Consider the following 19,067-nt stretch of genomic DNA (forward strand, 5'->3'; position numbering starts at 1 on the left):
TTTTTTTTTAAGGGAGAAGATCATTCATCTTCATTTGTGTCAGAAGCAAGAGACCATATACTGTTAGATTCCACAAATTCTGAAAACTAAGGTCAAACCAAGAAACTCCCCCATCTCTGGTTATTTATTTATTTATTTATTTATTTATTTATTTATTTATTTATTTATTTATTTATTTATTTATTTATTTATTTATTTATTTATTTATTTATTTATTTATTTATTTATTTATTTATTTATTTATTTATTTATTCATTCATTCATTCATTCATTCATTCATTCATTCATTCATTCATTCATTCATTTATTTATTTATTTATTTATTTATTTATTTATTTATTTATTTATTTGTGCCACCCATCTAGCCAGAGGCCAATCTGGCAGGTTTTTCAACATAGCATAAGACATTTACCCATTTAAGTATTTAAATAGCTAGTATAATAATCTTGCTGGTTGATCATTTTATTGGGATCCCTTTCATGGAGCAAATATCATACATCCTTGTGTGACATTTAGTGAGGTCCAATATTTCTAATGATGTGGATCCCAACCTTGGGTCCTTAGAAGTTCTTGGACTACACAACTCTCAGAAATCCTGGTCAGCACAGCTAGAGGTAAAAGCATCTACGAGTTTTAGTCCGAGACCATCTAGGGACCCAAGATTTGGAAGCACTACTCAGTTGTGACAACCGAAGCCCTAGCTTTACACAGAGGAAAACCAACCTTAACCACTCTTTTTGCTATTTAATTTAAAGGTATAATGCAGAGATGGAGATTTCAGTGCTTTGGAAATAGTGTGACATGACAGTGAAACATTAAACACGTATTATTTTCTGTATTCAAGAACAGCATGAAACCTACCCAGACAACTCCAAGTGAGGGTCCTTAGGGATTTCCATTTGCACCTGATCTTGCTCTCATAAATTTCTTGGTAATTCTAAATCCACCCACAAAACAGTAGGGTACTGATGCAATACAATGTCAATATGTTGACTAACCTAGCGGTGATCCATAGAGACAAATCCTTCTACAGGGAATTACCTCCATTCCAATTATAACTAAACAATCTCTCATGGCCATTTGGACCAGCACTTCCAAACATGGTAGGAAAATATGCTAAAAGCAATCTCTTAAACCCACAAAATTTCTCCCTAGATATTCCACCTCAGATCTCAAGCAGCTATTCTACAAGTAAAACATCAACATGGGAATAGCTGACCAAGATTACATCAACAGGCTCCCTCTGTCTCTTTTGGCTTAAAGGAAGATCTTGGTCTTTGTCTTACTATATTCATCAGGTTTTTTTTTTCGATTCCCAGATCATTATGTTGTGCATTTCATTTCATTCTTCCACACTCCCATAAGCAAAAACAGTGCATATAGAAACCAGTGGTTTCATTCTACTACAGAAGTTAGAAGAAATAGATTATGTTTGTTAAAGTTCATGCAAAATTAAATATGTTAATCTTATACATGCCACAAGATGCTTTATTGTGTTCACTTGAATTGACTCACACAGCAAGCTCCTTTACAATCATGCTACTATTTACAAATAAATGTAATCTATTTTTAAATAGACATGCACATTAAATAGTACAAAGGTTCAAAGTTACAAGCTGTCACTTTGTTTGTCAATCCACAGCAAGCTCTTTCCTTCTTGTTTAAGCACATTCAGTTCTCTCTCTGTGTGTGTATGTACACATATACTTCAGCTCTCAGGATTATTATGGTACAGTCCCCTTGCTCAGCTGGAGAGCTGGCTAATTATTTTCAAATGGCTATAGTAAGCTATAATTCAAGTCTCAGTTCCATGAGCACTTTCATTTTCAGGGCAACTTTTTTTATAAGGCCCTTAAATATTTTAACACTACGCATAAAAACTTTCTCATCTTGCCAGCGCCTTCAGCCCATGCCTGGGATCCCTTAAGCCTGGGTCCCCCCCCAGCTCAGCCTGGCCTCTGCTCTACCCTGCAGATGTGGCTCAGAATCCTTGGCCTTCTTCCTCCCATCTGGAACTTTACTCTTCCTCCCATGGCTCTCAGTATGGCCCTGTCACAGCTAGAGAACCTCCCTCAGAGCTAGGATTCTGATGACCAGGAGTGCAACATGCCAGCTCTGGAACTCCTTCTATATTTGGGTTGTCATTACACAAGCTGGAAATCACCCCAGTGAACCGGAATGGGGTTTACATTCTTGTCAGGAAATTCTGGATACTTCCTGGCACAAGTTGTGTAAAAGCCCCTCAGTACAGACAATAGAGACTTCTCAAGGAATTCATAATAGAATCCAATATTTAGTTGCAACACATTAACAAAGGAGATATTTTTAAATATATGCATTGTTCTTTTGCTCATAACTGTGACGGACAACCCGCACATCACTCCTGTCAATCATTTTAAAGCTGCAGTGCAGGAGCCTATGACAGGACAGGAGGGGTGGAGTCAAGAAAACTGGGAGTGCCAGAGAGGCAGTTGGAGAGAGAGACAGAGAGCGTTAGGGAAAAGATGGTGAAGCTTTAGAGAGAAGACTGTGAAGTGTTTATACTAGATATTGGACAGTTGGTTAGTTAGAGAATATTAAAGAGTTAAAATGAATTAGAAGCCCATTGACAGTCAGAAAATATTGAGCTCTTTATTGAAGTAAATGAGTACAAGCAAGCTTATAAGTAATGAAATCCACGTTTAATGAATGAATGATAATAGAACATCCATGATTTTCCTTCTGTGATTCACTTATTTATCCTTAAATAAACCTTGTTTTATTTGGCAGCAAGAGTGTGAGACTCATGATTGATATAGTGAGGATAATATCCTCTGGTGGCAGCGAAAAAGGGGTAAAGAACAAGCTGTGTCCAAAGGTGAACTTGTGTGAGAGGCAAAACACACAGGGGTCACTGGGGGTACACAATAATAACCATCTTGCCCAACAGAGGAAAAAGCTTTCACTGGGATGCAGTGTAAAAAGATTTTAATGCTTTCTCTGTATCATTTGCTCCCTGTTGTTCAGCTCAGGTCTCCACAAAATTATGTAACACTTAGGGAAGAAAATGCAACCCAGCAAGGCAGCAGCAGAGGACAAGATGCAGAAGATCTCCACAGCTACCATGTCTTTCCCTCTGGAGCTCAGATAGGAGGGAACAAAGGAGATCCACACGCTACAAAAGGCCAACATGCTGAAGGTAATGAGCTTGGCTTCGTTGAAACTGTCTGGTAATTTGCGGGCCAAAAATGCTACCATGAAGCTCAGGAGAGCCAAGAGGCCCATGTAGCCCAAGACCACATAAAACATGGCAGCAGACCCTTCATTACACTGAGCAATGATTTTCTCTCTTGTGGAGTGCATGTCTAAATCAGGGAATGGGGGAGACATGACCAGCCAGGAAATACAGATGCAGCCTTGATTAAGGGAACAGGAAAGGACAATGGAATAAGCCAGCTTATTCCCCACCCATTTCTTCATCTGAGAGCCAGGCTTTGTAGCAATGAAGGCTAAGGAAACAATGGTGGTTTTTGCCAAGACGCAAGAAACCGCCACCGAGAAAGTCACACCAAAGACAACTTGTTGAAGGAGGCAGGTCACCCTCTCAGGTTGGCCGAGGAACAACAAAGGAGAAAGGAAGCAGAGCAGGATGGAAGCCAAGAGGATGTAGGTGAGGTTCCGGTTGTTGGCTTTGACAATGGGGGTGTCTCTGTTCTTGATAAATGTGCTGAGAATAAATATTGTGAGGAAAGCAAAAGAAATACTAACGGTGGCAAAACCCATTCCTAAAGCATCTTCAAAGGTCAAGAAGTCGATGGTCTTGGGGATGCATCTCTCTCTCTCCTGGCTTGGGAAGTGATCTTCTGCACATAGGAAACAGTCATCCATATCTGAAGAACACAAAGAGATTCTTTTCCAGTTAAATTTTGTGTTTCTTCCATCTGGATTAATCAGATCGTGCAATTCTAACTGCTCCAGTTCACTTCTGACACCTGGTTCCATGTCAGTAGTAGACTAACAATGGACATAGTGAGAGAGATCATTGATCCTCTATTTATTTTATTTATTTATTTATTTATTTATTTATTTATTCAATTTCTACCCGGCCCCTCTAGACAACGTCTACTCGGGGCGGCTTACAAACATTAAAACACATTAAAACAATGTAGAAAAATAACTAACATAATGCAATTATTATAATTAATATTATCCAAGATGGCAACATTAAGAACCAGAAAAAAGGGGGAAGGAACTTAGGTGACTGGGGGGAAGGCCTGTCTGAATAACCATGTTTTTAGTTGGTTTTTGAACACACCCAGCGAGGGTGCCAGCCGAATTTCAGTGGGAAGTGTGTTCCACAGCCGAGGGGCAACTGCCGAGAAGGCCCGGTTTCTTGTTTTCTCCTTCCGGGCCTCCCTCGGCGTCAGTCCCCTCAGCCGTCCCTGCTGGCTATGTCGGGTGACTTGGGTAGATCTGGGTGGGAGGAGGCGATCTGCCAAATATTGAGGTCCCAAACCGTTTAGGGCTTTATATGTAATCATTAATACTTTGAAGTCAATGCGGAAACGAATAGGTAACCAGTGCAGCGCAGCCAGAGTGGGGGAGATGTGCTGATATTTTCTCACCCCACTAATAAGCCTGGCTGCTGCATTCTGGACCATCTGGAGTTTCCGCAAGAGCCTGAAGGAGCAGAGTTAGCCTACCTGTCTTATTTGAAATCTTCCCTTCTGAGCACGGGACACAATCATAGCAGCAGAATTTTTGCCCTTCTTTCTTCTTCTTCTGATTACCTGGAGGACAATATTCGTTGCACAAAGAAAGGGGAGGCACCTAGATGGAAAAAGGAGAGAAGATGCAATGGGAAGATTTTCAAACTACATGGTTGAATTTCAGATTTGCCGAGAAAGAGGTTGACTCTTGTGCAAGCGAAAAGAATGGAGAGAATGTGGTTGGTTCTGAAGACAGTTCACCCAGCTGTCACACAATTGTTTAACATCAGATCATGTCGGCAACAGAGGAGATTTGCCCAAGGAAATCTGCTAATGAAATTCTTACCTGCTTAAATCCTGTAGGCCAGACTAGCATCTTGTCTTGAATGATCAATTCGTTTCCTCTGGGTCTATGGCCATCCACTCTTCCAACTTTGATTCTCTGGAAGGATTTGTTGGGGAATATCACCAAATTCATGATGTCGAATCCACCTCTGATCCCCTTCTTCTCATTAAAAGATATGGTTTCTCCAGCTGTGTTGTTGAACGAGATCCCTTGAAGAAATGGATGAAGCTAAAAGAAGAAAAAGGGGAGGGAGAGATTACCCAACATAAGGTGGAAGGCAGGAGGATCATCTGGTCTTCTCTTTCCTCTCTTTGCTTCCTCAACACGGTGCTCCCAGTTTTCATGGGGAGTTGCTCAGTAGGTGCACCTAGATACAAGCAGGATCCTCCTTTTCAAACACAGCCCACTTCACATACACTAGAACATCTCTTTGCATCTCTCTACCTCAAATACCAGAAGGAGTCTGGAAGCAGATGTCACAACTAGAGTTGGACATGAATTAAAAAACACAAATCACCAAATTCATCCTAAACGGCTAAGTTGTCGATCTGTACTCATACAAATCAATGTCCCAAATGACTATGAATCAATTAATTGTTAGTGATTTTTAATTCATCAATTCATTTAGGCTATAAAACAGCCCCAAGGAACTTAGAGACATCAATATTGTGTGGAAATGTCTTCTGATGCTTCTCTACAATTCGTCCAAGTTAGGTCAAAACTGGGTTTCAAATGTGGAAAAAAAAAAACCAAAAAAATAACCAAAGGTGAAATGGGAAGATAAAGATCAACAAAGAGTCCTTACATCTGTAAGCGGTTTACTTTTAAATACAGTTTCTGATGAAAAATCTAGTCAAGGAACACAGGATAAACCTAAATCTTATCTGCAAAGAAGACATGTAAGGCCCTTGATACCTGGCAGAATGCCTCCTTCCAGTGAGATCTGCCTGACCCACGTGATCTTCCCAGACCAGGCGGTTGAGATCTCTGATAGTGAGACAGACCCAGAAAGAGAAGACCAGGATCCAGTTTTTCTCTGTGGTCATTCCCTGTCTATGGAATAAACTCCCACCTGAAATTCACCTGGCCCCTTCACTGATGGTCTTCAAGAGACTGCTCAAAACATGGTTATTTAGACAGGCATTTCAAGATAATATATTAACATAGCGCAGAAATTTTGTCAGCTCTTAAGCTTCCAATGCTGCCGTCTTTGCTTTTTAATTTTTTTAAATTTTGCAGTCATTGATTCTTTCATGTTGCTTTCTTTTTTGTTTAATTGGCTGAAATACATCTACAAACTGTCTTTTCCAAATGATCTCTACTATTACCTGCAGAATAAGGTCACCTAACAGCACTGACTCCTCAACACTAGGAAGAGCATCCAGTGACACTGAGTGCAAGCGAGCGAGCGAGCGAGCGAGCGAGCAAGCAAGCAAGCAAGCAAGCAAGCAAGCAAGCAAGCAAGCAAGAAAGAAAGAAAGAAAGAAAGAAAGAAAGAAAGAAAGTCTGGAATGCAATGAATTTACAAAAGGCTATATGAGCAGATTTAAGGATACTGAAATCAGCAGCAATACATGACATTTACTGTCTCCATGTACTGAGTAAGTGTTTGCAGATTTTTAAAAATTATTGATTTTGACAGAAAATCCTCAAGTTCTATGCTATACTTCCACTACGGAAGGCCATGGTGTCTGACATCGAGCAGCATACCTGTTACCTTGGGTTGGTGCAGATGGAAGGAAAAGAAAAGACGGAGGAAAGGTGATTGTGTGAATTCGTGACTACCATTTGTTAGGGACAGCTCTTCTACAACATGGCACTTCCCTGATGCTTTCGACTACAAACCCCAGGACATTGAGCATCTAATTATGGGATTTGTATGAGTTTTGGAAAGTGCAAGTTTTTCATGAATGATAGCTTGTGAAAAAAAATGTCAAGAATTCAAGGGTGTCAGTTCAGGTGTAACATACCAAGATACCTGCTGGTCTAAAGCACTATAAATTAATAACTAACAACAAAAAATGAGCTTATCTTATTTTCTTACATTAAGAAAAGAGATTCCTGAGCTAAGTAATGGTTAAGTAAACTTTCAAACTTTTTTTTAGAGAGAAATTCCATTTCATACATGAAAAACTAAAAAGCCCACTAATGAATCAATTTCACATAAGTTTGGTTCCCATTTTAAGAAATATGAAACACAGAGAACTTTTCTGTTTTCCCATCTTGAGCACTACAAAGTATTACTAATTGCTGTTGTTTTGAATTGTTTTGAATTGCTTTTAACTGTTCTAGTTTATAGTGTTTGATGGAAACCGCCCAGAGTAGACTTTGTCTAAAAGGGTGGGATAGAAATCTAATAAATAAATAAATATAAACTTCTATAAGCAGCACATAGAATTCATTATACCACCTATTAAAGGGGGTTGAGCTATTACCTTCCAAGCCTGGAAATCCTGCAGTTCAGCTGTTTTACATCCTGTCTTAGGAAACACACATCTCATTGCCCTTTGGGCGGAGAGAGATGAGCCCATGGCATGTAAAGCATGAGCCACAGCATAGACTGCAGTATAGATGCTGTAGCTGTGACCGGTCATGGCCATTTCAAAATGAGGCCCAGGAAGACTCTCCAGTCTCTCCTCCCCAGTACAGATTTCACTGGCATATAATTCCATCCCGGGCTTTGGAAAGAAGCAGTCAAATGCTTGTTCCCAGAAAAGTTGGAGAAACCCATCTTCTTGGTTCCTGTTGGGTTTTATCGTTTGAACAAAGTTCCTGAAGCCTACCAGATCTTCAGAATGGTATGTAAGGGAAAGGGCACCTTGAAACATTTGGAGATCAAAAGCCCTGGAAAGTCCTGTCAAAGCAAAATCTAGCTGAGCCGTTATGATCCAAACCTTCCTAAATGACGCACTTTCATCATAACTTGAAGTTTGGATGAATATACTCGCTCTGACCACTGCAATTGTCAAGGATTCTCCATAGATAATGGATGTAGCGGTTTTAGTATCTGTTAAGTGCAAATACATATTAAAGGCTAAGTAGCCTAGTTCAACTGGATTATCCAGATGAGCTCTATATGATAGTCTAACAGTGAAGGATGAACAGATTCCATTTTCAGAAAGCAGTGGTTCCAGCGTCTGCAGGAAATGCTCTCCTCTCTCATTGTCTATAACAAAAATCCCAATCCATATCCACCCGAAATGCTGAAGCAAACGGATAATGCCAATATTCTGATGGGATTCATTTGGAACCATGGAATAAAATGAAACATCTCGAGTAGTGCGCATGCTTTGAAGATCAAATGAACTATATGTGAGCTGAAAAAAAGAAGAAGAGATAGCATAGAATCAAATCAAGGTGTTTTATGGCCATTTAGGCAAGAAATATTTCTTGGAGGAACACATCTTAGAAGAAAAAATTAAAAGACAAGTTATAATTGAAATTTCATTCAAGAAACCGAAGACAAGTTCAGAAGAATCACCCATTGCCCTCTGGCCCTTTCAGCAGCTAGGTAAAGGTAAATATTCCTCTTGACATTTAGCCCAGTCATGTCCGACTCTAGGGTGTGGTGCTCATCCCTGTCTTCAAGCCACAGAGCCAGTGTTCGTCTGTAGACAGTTTCCGTGGTCACGTGGCCAGCGCGACTAGACACAGAATGCCGTTACCTTCCTACTGTGGTGGTACCTATTTATCTACTCACATTTACATGCTTTTAAATGGCTAGATTGACAGGAGCTGGGGCAAGCAACGGTAGCTCCCTCCATCGCGTAGATTCGATCTTATGACTGCTGGTCTTTTGACCTTGCAGCACAGAGGCTTCTGTGGTTTAACCCGCAGCACCACCACGTCCCTAAACTAGCCACTCAGCAGCTAGTTTAATCAAAATTCACAAGTAGAATACCCACAGAAGAGCACTCACCTGTGGAATCTTGTAAAAACCGAGTAAGTCAGCTATATAGTAAGTGGTAGCAGAGTTGAGCCCACCAATGATGGCCACCAAATTTCTTTGTTTGTTGCAATGGTAATTGGGGATCAAGCTAGGCGATCTGAAGAGCAGGTCCAGAGTAGTCCAATAAGTCATTGCAGCATCGTGATAGGTGTCCTGGATGTGAAACCCAAGTGTGACATTTGGCAAGATTTGGTGGTTTCTGTTGATCTCACCAACAGCAAAAGCCAAGGCAAGGCTATGCTGGTAGAATTTTGTTATCATGCTGCGAATGGAATCAGATTACGAATTCAGAATCAATCCTTCAACGAAGGGAGCATTTGGGCCACAAAACCTAGTAAATCCCCCTGGCTAATCTGACAGGGAAATAAATTCCTTATGAATGTTGGTTAAATAATGAATACTTCCCCTTTATCTTTTAGAAATAAATCCTGGAATGGATTTAATGTTTGTATTTGATTCCCTCTAATTAATTGTACAAGAAAGGAACTCCTTATTGATGTTAGCAAGTTAATGAGCAGTTTTCCTTTTCATCTGAAAAAAAATGATTTCTAACATATACTTATGGCATATTCCATAAAGTATGGGGTGGCCATACTTTATTAGACTATAATCTAATTGGGGTTGGATGGTGTGCCATTCCACTTACTTTTAGGGAAAAACTAAATATTCTTTTTCTTTTTCCTCACTTCTGTCACTCCCTTATGTTTGTTGTAAATTATGTCACCATGCTATAAGTAGAGTCAATGTAATATTTCAGAATTAAATTGTACAGTGCATGAAATATATGTATCAAAAAATAGGCATTTCCATCTATTATATTAAATAATAAGAAAAAAGGACAGAAAAGAATGGTTTTCTGTGCAAACCACAAAATGATTTATCATATGCTGATGTAACCTTTTACCTAGGTGTAGTAGGATATAATTTATCATATGCTGATGTAACCTTTTACCTAGGGGTAGTGTGATGCAGTGATGGGCTAGGACTCAAGAGATCTTGGGTCAAATCCCTGCTCAGCCATGAAAGGTCACTGGGAGTGTGAAACTAGGAAAACCTTAAATATCTCACTTACCTTGAAAGCCTTATTAGGGTTGCTGTACATCAGTTACAACTTGACAGCACATAGGAACAACAGTGTAATCAGAACAATGCTTCGATATAGCCATCTATGGGAGATAACTGATGGATGTGTCCTTTGCCAGGCTCTAAACGTATAATAAAACTTTGTGGGATATTATCTAACTTATTTCTGGGGAAAAATAAAACTGCCCTCCTACCTCAACTTTTATGAACTTTGCTTTCTTCCCTACTTGAAGACTCCCTATTGGAATAGTAAGGCAGCTCCACAATCTTCACCCTCTTAATATTCTGCTCTGAAAGTTTTTCAATGGCGGGGATTAAAATCTGTTGACAAAGCTTGGAGCACCATACTACTTAGCGATCACTGAACATCTCAAATAGGACAACAGAATTTGTCTCTTGGAGTCAAAATTAAAGACTAACAGGTTTCGTTCTGGCATGAGGTTCTGTTCACAAATGCTTATTCTGAATAAAACCCAGGGGATGTTGGCAAGTCTTTGGGTCGAGTCCCAAGTCTCAGTCTTTGGCACAAGTCTTGAGTCTCGAGTCCCAAGTCTGAGTCCCTATTAATTCCAAGTCAAGAGCTGAGTTCATTGAAATAAACACATGAGTCTAGTCCAGGTCAAGTCACCAATGTGACTTAAGCATGACTTGAAAGTGAGTTCCACAGCTTCAATCCCAACCCTGATAAAAACCTGTTAGTTTTTAAAATGCCTAAAGATGCACTCTTGTTCTTGTGACCTCCCTAAGACAGAAAGATGTGAGGGAGGGGGAGAGAAATCATAACTTCTTACTCTGGAACATCAAATGAATCTTGAGAAGGGTGTCCACTGAAAGAAAATTCAAAAGTAGGGTAGATAATCTGAGAAGTAATTCCACCAAGAAGGAGGTCACCTGGTTGGTACCATTCATGTGGAACCGGGCGGACGTAAACTGCAGGGCATTTCAGAACATCTTTTTTACATGCAACAGGAGACGACAGAAAAACGACCATGAACATCCACAACATTCTGGCAGTAAAATGATTTTCAAAATGCAAAACTCTTCAGCATCCATCCATGTCAGCCGCCTGATTGAAATATGGGATTGTGGATTGCACCTCCCTCTGCCAATGAATTTGTCCTAAAAAGAGGAACTTTTGTCATGAACATGAATGCAGATGTACGAATGTCAACAGAGATTGCCAAGGCACCAATTTCAGTAAAGTGGGAAGTGGGGAAATGTTGGGAATGAAACTGACGGAGCCCTGCCTAGGTCTGGCCCCCACTCCCCACTTTCCACAGAATGGGGGGATATTTAAAGCCACTGCCAGGATTTCTTATCCATTGCTTTCTAAAGACCTCTCAAAAAACATGGCCCAAGCGCAGAAGCAAATTATAGTGATTCCGGAAATCCAATGGGAAATCACCTGCTTTTCGGTGTTTGATCCTCCAGTGGCCTTTTTGCCAGCAAACAGATGATTTCCATCCTTTGATTGAGAAGTAGCAGATGGCGGACTTTGTGGGCCAAGAAGAAAGTTAGGGCCAGCTAGCCATGAAGTACAACGTAGCACTAAACGATGAAAATAAGGTGATTTCCCAGCTCGTTTCAGTAAGACAGTGGAAGTTAGCTTTTTCTATTCAATGGTGTAGGACAGCGGTCCCCAACCCCCGGTTTGCGGCCCAGTGCTGGTCCGTGGACCGAACCAGACCAGGCCGCGAAGACAGACCTCCTGCCCCTCTGCATGCACTCACCACCACACAACTGATTTGCACATGTGTGTGTGCTCATGCTTGCATGAGAAGAACAGCATGCTTGTTCACACATGCGCACGAGTGTGGGGTGGTGCCTCGCCTTCCCCAGCTGGTCTGTGGGGTGAAAAAGGTTGAGGGTTTCTGGTGCAGGAGATGAAGATCAGCTTGAAATAGGTGAAAAATGAGAGAATAATTTTTATATTTAACCACTGCTTAGCAGGTTGTGTCTTCCATGAATAGGGCACAATAAGTAGTAAACTATGATCATAGTACTATTAAATGTGGCATTAAGTGAAGCATTGGTCAGATAAACTTGTTGAATATCTTTCTTCACATCGTATGGATGGTTTTGACCTTGGTTTCCAGTGACAATCTTGGCTCACTTCTACCTCTCCCTTTAAAAACAATAAAATTCAAAAGGTGAGGGGACATCTTTTGGAAAACAAGCACACAATATTTTTGTATAGCTTTAGGTCCAATATAGCTTTTCTTTCTTTCTTAGGTTGTCCATCCCAAAGAGGAAAAATTTAGAAATTGGAATGTAGTTGTCAAGTCTGCAATATTTAGACCAAATTGTAGTTCATTGGAAAGGTTGAAGGGTGCACATTTCCCCCCCATTATTTATTATACTTATGCTTCACCATTTCATGAAGTCCAAAACAGCCCTTCAAAATATTTTGGCACGGAGGGACTACAGTCACATCCCAGCTCTGCATATATTTAAAAATATCTCATTAATGTTAATGTGTTGCAACTAGATATTGGATTCTAATATGAATTCCTTGAGAAGAATCTTCTTATTTTTTTTTCCTGTGCATGTTAGTCTCTACTGTCTGTACTCTGGGGATTTTACACAACTTGTGCCAGGAAGTATCCAGAATTTCCCTACAAGACTGTAAACCCCATTCAGGTTGACTGGGGTGATCTCCAGCTAGTGTTCATAGGCATCCTTCAGTCATGAGAGACTATGGTAACATGCTCTGTATCGAGAAGTGTCCTCTCCAGAGCATGGAGCCTGGGTAAAGTAGTATGGAGGACAGGCTGTTACCCAAGCAGCAAATCCCCCCTCTCCACGTTGCTGAAATGGTTCAATGGAAAGGCAAGAGCCAATACAACTGGTTCCAGCAACGTCGCAGGACACAAACTGCCTTCGGGACTCCAGCTCCGGATTTTGTCTCTAGGTTAACTCCTGAAGCTAGTGTAATGATAACCCAAATATAGAAGGCGTTCCAGAGGTGGCATGTTTCACTCCACTACTGGTCATCAGAATATTCACAGTGAGGGAGATGCTCCAGCTGTGGCACAACAGCCTGGGTACAATTGGAGGAAGTGTAAAGTAAAGTGAGGAAGAAGGCCAATGCTGATAAGCTGCATTTGTGGAGGGGAGCAAAGGCCAGAATGTGTTGGTGTGACCCAGGCTTAAAAGAAGTAGTCGAAAGGTAGGGGAAAGACTGCTGGTCATCAGAATCCTAGCTCTGAGGGAGGAACTCTAGCTGTGACAGGGCCATACTGAGAGCCATGGGAGGAAGAGTAAACTTCCAGATGGGAGGAAGAAGGCCAAGGATTCTGAGCCACATCTGCAGGGTAGAGCAGAGGCCAGGCTGAGCTGGGGGGGGGGACCCAGGCTTTAGGGATCCCAGGCATGGGCTGAAGGTGCTGGCAAGATGAGAAAGTTTTTATGCGTAGTGTTAAAATATTTAAGGGCCTTATAAAAAAAAGTTGCCCTGAAAATGAAAGTGCTCATGGAATCGAGACTTGAACTATAGCTTACTATAACCATTTGAAAATAATTAGCCAGCTCTCCAGCTGAGCAAGGGGACTGTACCATAATAATCCTGAGAGCTGAAGTATATGTGTACATACACACACAGAGAGAGAACTGAATGTGCTTAAACAAGAAGGAAAGAGCTTGCTGTGGATTGACAAAGAAAGTGACAGCTTGTAACTTTGAACCTTTGTACTATTTAATGTGCATGTCTTTTTAAAAATAGATTACAATTATTTGTAAATAGTAGCATGATTGTAAAGGAGCTTGCTGTGTGAGACAATTCAAGTGAACACAATAAAGCATCTTGTGGCATGTAGAAGACTAACATATTTTATTTTGCATGAACTTTAACAGACATAACCTATTTCTTCTGATGTCTGAAGTACAAGAATGAAACCACAGGTTTCTATATGCACTGTTTGTGCTTAGGGGAGTGAGGAAGAATGAAATGAAATGAACAACATAATGATTTAGGAATAAAAAAAGCTATTGCATACAGTAAGACAAAGACCAAAAGAGACAGAGGGGAGCCTGTTGATGTAATCTTGGTCAGCTATTCCCATGTTGACTTCTTCCTTGTAGAATAGCTGCTTGAGATCTGAGGTGGAATATCTAGGGAGAAATTTTGTGGGTTTAAGATATTGCTTTTAGCATGTTTTCCTACCATGTTTGGAACTGCTGGTCCAAATTGCCATCAGAGATTATTTAGTTATAATTGGAATGGAGGTAATTCCCTGTAGAAGGATTAGTCTCTATAGATCACCACTAGGTTAGTCAACATATTGACATTGTATTCCATCAATACTCTACTGTTTTGTGGGTGGATTTAGAATTACCAAGAAATTCATGAGAGCAAGATCAGGTGCAAATGGAAATCCTTAGGGACCCTCACCTGGAGTTGTCCGGGCAGGTTTCATGCTGTTCTTGAATACAGCAAATAATACATGTTTAATGTTTCACTGTCATGTCGGACTATTTCCAAAGCACTGATATCTCCATCTCTGCATTATACCTTTAAATTAAATGGCAAAAAGAGTGGTTAAGGTTGCATTTCCTCTATGTAAACCAGATCATTAAAGCTAGGGCATCAGTTGTCACAACTGAGTAGTGCTTCCAAACCTAGGGTCCCCAGATGGTCTTCGACTAAAACTCCCAGATGCCATTACCACTAGCTGTGCTGACCAGGATTTCTGAGAGTTTTGTAGTCCAATAACTTCTAAGGAGGCAAGGTTGGGATCCACATCATTAGAACTATTGGACCTCACTAGATGTCACACAAGGACGTATGACATTTGCTCCATGAAAGGGATCCCAATGAAACGATCAACCAGGAATATTATTTAAATACTTAAACGAGTAAACGTCTTATGCTATGTTCATAAACCTGTCAGAGTGGCCTCTGGTACAAACAAACAAACAGACAGACAGACAGACAGACAGACAGACAGACAGACAGACAGAGAGACAGACAGACAGACAGACAAACAAACAAACAAACAAACAAACAAATAAATAAATAAATAAATAAATAAATAAATAAATAAATAAATAAATAAATAAATAAATAAATAAATAAATAAATAAATAAATAAATAAATAAATAGAGATGGGGGTCTCTTGGTGTGACCTTAGTTTTCAGAATACCGTATTTTTCGCTCCATAAGACACACCTGACCATAAGACACACCTACAGTAATTTTTAGAGGAGGAAAATAGGAAAAAAATAAACTGTAGGATAAATGGCCAACGGAGCTGCTGCCTAATGGGGCTACTGCTCTGACAAAGTCGACCATCTTAATGTGTTCTCACTGAACACAGGTGGGGCAACATTCGTTTGTTCAGGCACAGGTGCCACAGTTATGGTGACTACCTGTGATCTCCCTCCTCTCCCTGCCAGTACAAGGAATGTTTCCCGCGAACAGCGCCGGAAGTAAAACTTCACCCCCCTTTCAGAGAATGGTACACTCTGTCTTCTTGTACGTGCCTACAACTGCTAAGACATCAGGGTAAGGAGCCCCCAGCTCCCTTACCACCCCAGCCAGCTCATCATCTCTATGGGACTCATCATTTGTCCACTCTTGGTCCAGAAGCGCTCCCAGGCCCTGCCCTGGAAGGGGAGGAGAAGGGCAGTGTGGTGGTGATGGCGGTGGGGGGGGGGGCTCGGCCCAGCGCTGAGTGAAGCAATGTTGGTGGAAGGCATGAGTGGGGGAAGCCGGAGGCAACAGTATGGAAGATGGGAGGTAGAGCTCACCTCTTTCCCTGTGGAGTAGGGCTTTTGTTGCCGGCAGTGGGAAGCCAACGAAGATTCCCAGGGCCTCCTGTCGAGCTTGGATTGGGGAGGGTAAAATAAGACTGGAGGTCGTGGGGGAGAAGTACAGAACCCAGCCAGGAATGACAGCGGCCTGGACTCTGGGGAGGGTCTGTTAAAGTCCACAAGTTGCATCATTTTTTTACAGTATTCACTCCATAAGACGCACACACTTCACCCCCCCCCATTTTTGGGTGGAAAAAGTGCATCTTAAGGAGTGAAAAATATGGTATGTGGAATCTAGCAGTATATGGTCTCTTGCTTGTGACACAAATGAAGACGAATTATCTTCTCCCTTAAAAAAAGTTCCAAGACAAACAAAAGACTTAGTGGGACAGCTTCACAATGGAGATGGAAAAATGATAACATAGGACAAAGAAAAGGCAGAGGTGCTCAATTCCTATTTTAAGTCAGTCTTCTCCCATAAGACAGACTATGAACTTCCAGACAAATTGGAAGTGCAAGGGGGAGACAGGATTGCAGCTGGAGATTGATAAACAAATAGTCAAGGAATACCTTATCACCTTGAACAAGTTCCAATCTCCAGGTCTGGATGAAGTTAGGGGAAACAATGTCTGCAATGTTGGTGTCTCTAGGTTCCTGGATGAGGAGACTTTCCTGGGGGAAGCTATTTCTCGGTTCATAATTCTGACATTTTGAAGGGCTGTTTTGGGCTTCATGGAATGGTGAAGCATAAGTGTGAGTAAACACAATACATGTAATGGGGGGGGGGAAATGTGCACCCTTGAATCTTTCCGATAAATTAGTGTTTGGTCTCAAGACTGCAGACTCGACAGCTACCTTCCAATTTCTAAACCCTTTCCTCTTTGAGGTGGACAACCTAAGACAGAAAGAAAAGATATATTTGACCTAAAAAGGTAAAGGTAAAGGTTCCCCTTGACCATTTTTGTCCAGTCGTGTTCGACTCTAGGGGGCAGTGCTCATCCCCGTTTCCAAGCCAGAGAGCCAGCGTTTTGTCTGAAGACAATCTTCCATGGTCACCTGACCAGTGCGATTTAGACACGGAATGCCGTTACCTTCCCACCGAGGTGGTCCCTATTTATCTAATTGCATTTGCATGCTTTCGAACCACTAGCTTGGCGGGAGCTGGGACAAGCAATGGGCGCTCACTCCGTCGCATGGATTCAATCTTACAGCTGAAGATCTAAAGACCTTACAGCACAGAGGCTTTTGCGGTTTAACCCGCAGTGCCACCACATCCCTTATATATTGGACCTAAAGCTATACAAAAATATTGTGTGCTTGTTTTCCAAAAGATGTCCCCTCACCTTTTGAATTTTATTGTTTTTAAAGGGAGATGTAGAAGTGAGCCAAGATTGTCACTGGAAACCAAAGTCAAAAATCACCCATACTATGTGAAGAAGGATATTCAAAAAGTTTATCCTACCAATACTTTACCTAATGCCACATTTAATAGTCCTTTGATCATAGTTTACTACTTATTGTGCCATATTCATGGGAGACACCACTTGCTAAGCAGTGGTTAGATATAAAAATTCTTCTCTCATTTTTCACTTATTTCAAGCTGATCTTCATCTCTTACACCATTTAATAGAAATAGCTAACTTCCACTGTCTTACTGAAACGAGCTGGGAAATCACCTTATTTTCATCGTTTAGTGCTACGTTGTACTTCATGGCTAGCTGGCCCTAACTTTCTTCTTGGTCTTGGCCCACAAAGTCTGCCATCTGCTACTTCTCAATCAAAGGATGGAAATCATCTGTTTGCTGGCAAAGAGGCCACTGGAGGATCAAACACCGAAATGCAGGTGATTTCCCACTGGGATTTCTGGAATCACTATAATTTGCTTCTGCGCTTGGGCCATGTTTTTTGAGAGGTCTTTAGAAAGCAATGGATAAGAAATCCTGGTAGTGGCTTTAAATATCCCCCCCATTCTGTCGAAAGTGGGGAGTGGGGGAAGACGGAGGCAGGGCTCCGTCAGTTTCATTCCCAACATTTCCCCACTTCCCACCCCTACTGAAATTGGTGCCTTGGCAATCTCTGTTGACATTCATGCATCTGCATTCATGTTCATGACTAAAGTTTCTCCTTTTAGGACAAAGTCATTGGCAGAGGGAGGCGCAATCCACAAGTTCCTATTTCAGTCAGCCGGTTGCCGTGGAGGTATACTGGAGAGTTTTGCATTTTGAAAAGCATTTTAATGTGAGAATGTTGTGGATGTTAATGGTCGTTTTTCTGTCGTCTCCCGTTGCATGTAAAAAAGATGTGCTGAAATGCCCTGCAGTTTACGTCCGCCCGGTTCCACATGAACGATACCAACCAGGTGACCTTCTCTTCGGTGGGATTACTTCTCAGATTATCTACCCTACTTTTGAATTTTCTTTTAATGGGCATCCTTCTCAAGATACTTTTGATGTTCCAGAGTAAGGAGTTATGATTTCTTCCCTTCACATGTTTCTTCTTTATTATTATTATTATTATTTTTAACAACTAGGGATAAGGTAAGGAGCACAAAAGGCAGAATGTGATATGGGGGGAAAGAGGGGGAAGGAGAACACAAAATCTCCTGTCATCCAATCTGTTCATGTTGCGATATCAAGTCCACTTTTTGCCTTTCTACAATTTGATTGTCCTCCAGGTTTCAACTTTCAGTTACATCTTAGTTTTATTCTATGTTATTCAAGCACTATCTGGTGACTCCAGCCATTTATATAATAAATCCCATCGTTCAGTTGCCTTTTGTATTGGACAGTCTTTACACACTTCTAATATCTAATTTAGATATATAGAGACATTAAATATGTCTGAACTACAAAAGTGACTATGTAGATAAGATTAGATATATCTTTTTGTCTTTAGAAATGGAGATCTTTGATGATTGTACTGGCCTTTTTTGGACTTTATTGGTGGACAAGTAATTTTAAAAAATGAAATCAGGAATGTTTATGATGAGAATTGGATAGATCGAAATGCAGGTGAAAGAATTTATAAAAATTATTATAAATTTAGGATGTTAGATACTGAATTAGATGTTCAAAATAGGGATATGAAATATAACATGCGTAGATATATACAGATATAGTATGATGTAGTATGGGAATAGGGCATAAGGTCTGTTTGTAGTCAGAATTATATAATGGATAAGTCTGAATGGGAAATACCTCCCCACCTATATGTTTTGTCTGTCTTACATGTTTTTGATTGTCTCATAGG

The 19,067-nt window shown here is 40.8% G+C and overlaps 1 protein-coding gene across 1 annotated transcript; it reads right to left on the bottom strand.

Annotated features, from left to right (window-relative positions):
- Positions 1–1,735: 1,735 nt before the first annotated feature.
- LOC144583864 (vomeronasal type-2 receptor 26-like) lies at positions 1,736–9,244 on the bottom strand. Its single transcript, XM_078378806.1, has 4 exons — positions 8,954–9,244; positions 5,035–5,262; positions 4,683–4,809; positions 1,736–3,869 (listed from the first exon to the last, which is right to left on the bottom strand). The coding sequence occupies exons 1-4, from the start codon at positions 9,242–9,244 to the stop codon at positions 2,968–2,970; spliced, it is 1,548 nt and encodes a 515-aa protein (XP_078234932.1). The 3' UTR covers positions 1,736–2,967.
- Between the last annotated feature and the right edge of the window lie 9,823 nt (positions 9,245–19,067).

This window comes from Pogona vitticeps, chromosome 6 (genome assembly GCF_051106095.1).
Source record: "Pogona vitticeps strain Pit_001003342236 chromosome 6, PviZW2.1, whole genome shotgun sequence".
NCBI classification, from domain to species: Eukaryota; Metazoa; Chordata; class Lepidosauria; order Squamata; family Agamidae; genus Pogona; species Pogona vitticeps.